Here is a 7685-nt window from a genome sequence, read left to right as displayed (position 1 = left end):
CAGAGATATTTGCATGTTCCAAGGCACGTGTGTCCCATGAGAAAGTCAGAAGAGACTGGCAACATCTGAATAAAATCATCATCATCATGCCCTGAGGGGTTCATCCAGCCCAGCCCGCCGCTGTTCTCCCAGGGGCCACCGGTGGGGCACCCCACAGCCAAGGAGCCCACAAGTGGGACCAAAGCGCAGCAGCAGCCGCCGCCACCCCCTCCCCACATGCAGACAGTTTCCAGCTATGGGCACTTATTACATTTGTTGCACGAATATTAAGGGAAAGACATAGACAAATATTCTACAGTCTATCACCCTTCAAAAATTAGGAAATATCCTCTGGATAAAGAGAAACTTTATTTCAGTGTATATTAAACTGAGTTCACTGCAGTTTCCTGAGTCTCCTGCTGGACTGTGAGACGCACTTCCCACAGGAGCTGCAGGTGGCGCTCGCGCTTCTCCCTTCTTGCTTCTCTAGAGGGGCTCTAGGAAGAGAGCAACCGCTGCCTCCGCATGAGTTTGCAATATTCAGAAAAGCACAGCTCGAAATGGCTTCAGGATTGCTCTCCTGTACTGTTGCAGACATGTGGCTTATGTACTTACATGTGTGTATTCACCTTGTACTCTTATGAATATTCATTTTAATTTTTGACATATTAGAATTCACTTGACGCATGAAAGCCAGCGTTTCACACATTTTTCTCTTTGGCGATCCCTCATAGCCAAGTCAGATTGTCTTCCATAAACACGGTTTCAAGAATGAGTCCGTAGGTGACTGTGGAGGCCAATTCTGGATCCACATGTCCTTCCAAAGTGGGGACACTGGCCTCCAGGAGGGAGTTGATCACGGTGTGGATTTGCCAAGCGCGCCTTCCTCTTAGCACGTTTCTCCCTTGCGTCCTGAGTTTGAGTGTCTTCAAAGCCCATGACACCGTTAGTGAAGGCTGTTCTCCAACTGGAGCGCTCGCAGGCCAGTGTTTCCCAGTTATCAGAGCTTATACCACATTTTTTTAGATTTGCCTTGAGAGTCTTTAAACCTCTTTTGTTGACCACCAGCATTACACTTTCCATTTTAAGTTTGGAATAGAGTAGTTGCTTTGGAAGACGATCATCAGGCATCCATACATGACCAGTCCAACAAAGCTGATGTTGATGACTATTCACACATATTCCACAGTGGGCAAAGCAGTCCCTTCTTATGTCTGGAATATAGCTTTTTCAATCTACCAGGTTTGCACAAATGAGCAGGTGAAAAAATGAAATATATGCCTGTGTGTGTGTACACTGCCCACAGCTCCATTGGCAGCCTGCTGAGGAGCAACTTACAAAGAGGGCAAAGAACAGCCAGGCTGGAGGAGGCACCTCTGAGACCTTTCTCAGACAGAGCTACAGACTCCGCTAACCCAGAAATACTACCTCGGGTTAAGAACTTTGCTTCAGGATGAGAACAGAAATATTGCGGTGGTGGTGCGGCAGCAGCGGAAGGCCCCATTACCTAAAGTGGTGCTTCAGGTTAAGAACAGTTTCAGGTTAAGAACGGACCTCCGGAACCAATTATGTACATAACCAGAGGTACCACTGTAACTGAAAATTGGTCATGTCTGTATAACCTGTCCAATAATTGCCAGGAAAATGGCTCCTCTAAACTCTTCTCCAAGCCTATGATGCTCCTGCAATTGCTTTTGTTGTATGTTACAGCAGTTGTTGTTTTTTTTGGGGGGGGGAACTTTAATAATAAAATAAAAATAGGGGGTGGGGACAGGTAGTGCCACACATGTAAAAAGCCCCACTCCCCCAGACAACATTCAGTTAATGATAATATTAATCTGACAGGGTTGCTCCAGCTACTCTGGGTGGCTTCCAACAAAAAATAGTAAAAACACATTACAACATTATATTGGTTTTACATCTCTTACTGGGTCATCCCTCATTTGGGAAAACCCTATCCTGATGGGAAGACGTTCAGACTCATTTGGATAATGAGGACCTGGTGGCTCCACACCTGAGCCGTTTTACAGACAGAGCTATTGTTTCTTTTTGTGTGTGTGTGTCTCTCTCCCCCCCCCCCACTTTCAGCCACTATTTTACTCCTGTCTGAGGCTGGGGGGGCAGTTAGAAATCAGTTCCTTTGGCTTCCCAGGTAGCTTACTCACCTTCAGGTCCTTTCCTTCTGTGGTGGTGGAGAGCTTCAGCTATCCTAGAGGAGACCAAAGAGGCCGTGACCGAGAGTGTACAGAGAAGCTGGACTTGGAATCTGGGAGACACCAAGAATCACCTCAGGGGGAGACTTACTAACTGGCCTCAGTTACTCATCTTTGAAATGGGAACTTGCAATAAATGCAACTAGATATGCAACTGAAGACAGCTACCTGGCTTCCATCAGAATCCCAGGTTTCCACCCACCCCCCTCTCCTGCCCACACAAATGATGCACCAGTCACTTTGCTAGCACTACAATTCTGGAGTTTTCACCCAACCTGCTTGCACTCCCCCCAACGTGTTACCCAAAGGTGGCATCGTCCTTGGCCACTTTTTTGTTTTCTACCCAGACGCAGGCCCTGAGGGAGAACTAAGTGCTCTGAGCGTCAGGAGCTGGAAAAGCTGAGGTAGTGCTGGCAATTAGCGTGGCTTTAACTTTGCTGTAATTAAGGCCAGGGAGATCCTTCAGGGGCCTCATAAAATGTTCCTCTTAGGACGGAGCCCCATCTTGGGTCTCCTCCTGCCAAAACCCACTGTGCACATTTTGCAGAAGGAAAGAAAAGTGAAGCTCTTATTTGCTTAGCGGGCCTGTTGCTCACAGCAATCCCTAAAAATAACTCGGCCTTTAAAAAAAAAAAAAAGCGGTCGGAGGAAATGGAAAATGAAATGAAATTTTCCCTGCACTTTGTCCAAACGAAGTGAGTGGCTGAGAACAGCTCTGAGATGCTCTTGCTGTTCTTTTGGAGAGAACCAGAGAGGGGCCAATTGCTCAGTGGCGAAGAAAATGCCCCAGGAAGATATGAGTTCAAGTCCAGCTGCCCTCTTCAGCTTGAAGGCCCTCGGAGCGTAAGTCTGAGAGTGAAAACCAGCTGAGCCTTCTTGTCCCAAATGGAGGTGAGGTGGGACTCGTCAATTCTCCAGAGAGCTAACATCTCAGGACACCAAGCAGGGGCTCAAAGAATGGAGTGGGGAAACCCTGGCCCATCCACTCTTGGCATGCCATGGGTCCAATTTGGCCTGTGAGACCATTTCCCCCAAACCATGCCCCATCCATCACCAACCTCACCAGAAGATGTCAGTAGATGGGCAGGGCTCGATCCTGCTAGGTGCTGCTGTACAAGTGCATTCCCTGCAAGGAACGTGCTTGTGAAGGAGAACCCTCCCTGCACCCCTAGGGTCAACTTTGACTGACTGGGGCAGGGAGAATGGAACCAAGTCTCATCACAAGGGCTTAGCGGGCTGGTTGGCAGCCTCAAGAGAGCTTTGCTCAGGACATCCTTTGCTGCAGATTTCCCCAGCGATCTTGACTGACAGCCACCAAGAGCCCTTCTGCACAGCCGAGATGAAGGCAGGCAGACAATGGTGCAGTTTCCCCAAAGCCAGTCGCCCAACCACATCCCTCCAGTCAGGGAAAGTGCAGACACCAATTTCTAAATTAAGAAGCCCATCCCAGATTGGTCTCTGACAAAGCCTGGCTTGGAAGGAAAGCCTTGGGAAAGCTGAGAAATAGGAAGGAAAAAAAGAAGCTAGGGACTTTTATTCTCTCTTTATTTATCCTAAATAGCCATGACATTTAAAAAAAAGAAGTTGATGGGTTTAAAAACAACAGCACAACATTAACAGCTACCTGCAGAGATGGGCTTGAGTTGTAGACCAGGCCCTTGGCCAAGCGTCCACCCACCAGATTCCTCCAGAGAGGAGGCAGCCGGAGCTTCCTGGACCAAAGCATGAGCAAGCGGGGGCCTCGCGCACACGCAGACACACATACAGGCACACTCTCCCCCCTGGAGGCCCAACCAGCACAGTCACCATCCCATTCACACAGCACTCTTTCATCTCTTGTGTGTTGACCGCAGAGGCCACAGTCTGCCCTCAGCCCTCTTCTTACAGATCTCTCAGCTGCCTGCAGGTACAGCAGATGTCGTCAGTCATCAGCATCGTCAGAGATGCTGGACACACTCAGAACTTAGGCACATTCGCTCCACTGCAAAGTTCCGGGAGATTGGGGGGGGGGGCGGCGAGAGAAGAGGCACATAAACAAAAACAGTAATAATAATATTAATAATATTGCACTTGAAGTAAAAAAACAAAAAAACTCAACAAGCAGTTGAGCAGTGGTCATGCACACAACCTGTTGAGCATCCAGCTAGATGATTTCAATAAATAGGGGAACAGATGACAACTGGAAGCAGAAGGGGGCTGCTTGAGCATTCCTTGGGAGAAGGACGAGACAGAGGAAGAAGAGGAAGAAAGAGTTCTTTATCGAGAGCAGAGATGCCCAAGTGCCAAGGGCGATAATTCCCCCAAGTGCTGCCCAAGTCCCTTTGTCAGCAACTCTTTGGAAGGAGGATCCATCTTTGTCTGCCACCCCACAAACTCCCTCTGGGTCCAGGCTCAGAAAGCGGCCCCTCTGCAACAGCCCCCGGGCGCAGCAGGGCGAGGGAAGACAGCTCTGAACTTCACAGTGGTCTGGTGGGACCCCCAGCCTCCAGCTCCTGGTCACCATGACGTTGTCGTACCGGAGAGACAAAGCAAGCTCCTGGGGTGGGAGAGAATGAGGAGGCCGAGCTGTCTGACCCCAGGGGTGGGGGGAAGCGCTCTTCCAGAAGGAAGCGGTGGCTTCTTTGTCCAGGCAGGCCTCCGACCAGAAAGGCAGCGGATCACATGTAAACATACCCCTCCCAGAAATAAGTCTCCCCTCAGAAGCTGGCCAGGCCGCCTCTACAGCGGAGGGCTGGGCTTCTTCTGGTTGACGAGGTCCAAATACAACTCTGAGCGCAGGAAGCGAGGGTAGGGGTCCTTCTCCATCAGGGCGTAGATTCGCCTCTGGGCAAGGTCAAAGCTGCTCCGGGAGATGCTCTGCATATTGTCCTTGGTGTGCTCCCGGGTGTAGGAGTCCAGGTTGACCTACGAGAGCAGGAGGGAGGAAAGTCCCCATTCAGTGACTGCAGCTCAAATACGATAGCAGGAAGGCAGATTCAGGAGAGAGAAAAGGAGCTGTTTCTAGAGGAAGAACTATGAGGGGAGAGAGACTTTGTGCTGATCACTGTTGGGGGGGGGGAGGCAAGTGGAAACAGCTGTGATCAGCACACAAAGTCTCTCTCCCCTCACAGTTCTTCCTGGCCAGGATGACTATACTTCCATGGTCAGAAAGAGAAATTCTTCTGAACACCTGAACACCACAGGAGGGGAGAGGGCTCTCGCGTTCAAATCCTGCTCAAGGGTTTCCCACAGAAAGATGCTGGACAGAATGGGTGCCCTTTGGCCTCATCCAGCAGGCTCCTATTATGTTAAGGGTGGTTGGTTGGTTGGTTGTTTGGTTGGATGGGTGGAGAAATGGTCAGGGGGGGGCAGCACAGCCCCCTGGGAAGCGTGGCTGATACACCTAGAGATCTTTTCCAGCAGCAAAAAGAGCTGGGATTTTCTTTTTTAAAAAGGCGGAGCAGCTGAGGCAGAGTGCCCATGGCAGACAGTCTCTTCCCAATGCTGCCTGTTCCTGAAAGCTACAAATCCCTCTTCTGAACCTGCAGTGGGCAAAAGGCACGTCAAAGGCATCCCGCTAATGCCTCTTGCCAGCCACTAGATCAGAGGTCAGCAACCTGCGGCCCACAGAGGTCATCTGACCGGCCCCTGAGCCTCCCCCAAACCGAGCCGCCCACTCATGCACTGCGCTAAACCAGCGCGGCACAGGGACTCGCTTCCGCAGTGCTGAAAACCACGTCTGTGCATGTGCAGATGCTGAAAATAGCAGGCGCGTGTGTATCCAGCCCATAGAGGGATCTCCGTGGGACTGATCCGGCCCAGGCAAGATAAACCTTGCTGGCCTCTGTACTAGATCGTCTCCCCCTCTGCCAAGCAGCTGACCAGCCAGCAGACCTCTCCTAGCAGTCATTACCTGCTCCATGGACTTAAACAGAAGCCATTCCCTTCTCCAAATGGAAACTCTGGTCAGGCAGGGAGAACATACCCAGGCTCTCCAACACAATCCCTGGGAAAGTTCCCAAACTCTCTGCAGAGCAGCCAGGACAGAGAAACCGGCGTAAATTGGGAATTTTACCAAACTGGGCTGTAACAACTGGCCTTTCCCTGCTCACCTCAGAGCTGTTTCTCTAAGAGTCTTCATGGGCCCCTCAAAGGTGATAGCAAGTTTTTGGGGAGGAAAGAGTTTCTAGGCAGTTTCCTTGCACAAACCTAGACCTGAGTTGCTCCCCTCCAGCTGTAAACTGCCCATATACAGGTTTCAGTTAAACACATGTCCATGTACCTTAAATCGGGTAGCCTACAACTTTGGCGTTGTCTTAAGCCTGTTCATGAGCTGGACGCAAGATAAGCATTGAGCTGCAAAATCTCAAGGCTGAGTTTCAAAATCCTTCCTCCAGGTGTCCATTTCACCCCAGACCTTGGCACAGCCAACAGCAACAGGCCTTGGATTGCCACCCCCCCCCACCCCCGGGCAACGGAAGCCAGCTAGCCACTCACTCACTCACTCACTTCTTTGCAGGACTGGGTTGCAATGTATTCCGCATAGATCTTCTTGGCTTTGGACACCATCTTGGACTGGGACTTGATCTTCTTGTAGTCCTCACATGCCTGCCAGAACTCCAGGTTCTCCTCACTGAACTCGGTGCGCAGGAAGGCACGGAAGGCGGCCAGACCATCTGGAGCGGGAGAAAGCAGCCTTGAGGGCCGGGGGGCAGCAGCCAGCAGCCTTCCCCTTCTGGCCCCTTCCTCTTAAGCAGGCTTCCCCAAATTCGGTCCTCCAGATGTTTTGGGACTACAATTCCCATCATCCCTGACCACTGGTCCTGTTAGCTAGGGATGATGGGAGCTGTAGTCCCAAAAAAATCTGGAGGGCTGAGTTTGGGGGTGCTTGCTCTTAAGGAAAGAGGGAAGGGCAACTCTTGGGATGCATAGCCAGAAGTGGTTTGCCTCTAAAGACCAGACACACAGGGGATGAAGGCAAGGGCCAAAGGCACCTGGCTGGCACATGAATTACTGAACTCAATGGACCTTGGGTCTAAACCAGCAAGCCTCTTCTGAGGTGGCACAGCAGGCTAAACCAGGCCTGTCTCCCCCAGCAATGCATTTCAGGCACCAGAAGGGTAAAACGTGAGAGTTCTGTAGGTGCAACCATTTCCTAACACCAAGCAGCAGATCCACAATCCAAGGATGGCACAGAGAAAAGTTCCCCACAAACTGCAACATGCCCAGCTTGGAAAAGAATCTCAGAGGGCAGAAACTGTCCAAAGCCTCTCTCTGGCCAAGACTGTGGGAGCATCACTGCCAGCCAAGAGAAGGAGATCATGCGTCAGACGAGCCAGTGGGCTCTGCCTCTGTGCCAGGCAACAAACAGCTGGGCAGCTGGGGGGTAGAGCAATCTGGGGGTGAAAGCAGCCAATGGGGAGGGGAGGAGCATCACCCTCAGAGTTACACAAACACACACACACACCCTGCCAAGCCTTGGATGCTGTTATCTCCACAGTGCTTTTAAAAAGC

At 51.0% G+C, this 7685-nt stretch overlaps 1 protein-coding gene across 14 annotated transcripts in view; it reads right to left on the bottom strand.

Annotated features, from left to right (window-relative positions):
• Positions 1 to 3720: 3720 nt before the first annotated feature.
• The window catches only part of RGS3 (regulator of G protein signaling 3), a 70445-nt gene continuing 66480 nt past the window's right edge, over positions 3721 to 7685 (bottom strand). For all 14 annotated transcript variants that reach the window (XM_083732166.1, XM_083732172.1, XM_083732173.1 and 11 more), the window contains 2 exons: positions 6681 to 6847; positions 3721 to 5096 (listed from right to left, as the gene is read on the bottom strand). In XM_083732166.1, coding sequence (XP_083588292.1) covers positions 4911 to 5096; positions 6681 to 6847 — 353 coding nt within the window. In that variant the 3' untranslated portion in view covers positions 3721 to 4910. The remainder of the gene's footprint in view (positions 5097 to 6680; positions 6848 to 7685) is intronic.

The sequence above is a fragment of the Podarcis gaigeae genome (genome assembly GCF_964106915.1).
Source record: "Podarcis gaigeae genome assembly, chromosome: 1".
NCBI classification, from domain to species: Eukaryota; Metazoa; Chordata; class Lepidosauria; order Squamata; family Lacertidae; genus Podarcis; species Podarcis gaigeae.
The sequence above is the reverse complement of the archived record's forward strand: the minus strand, read 5'-3'. Positions and strand labels throughout refer to the sequence as shown.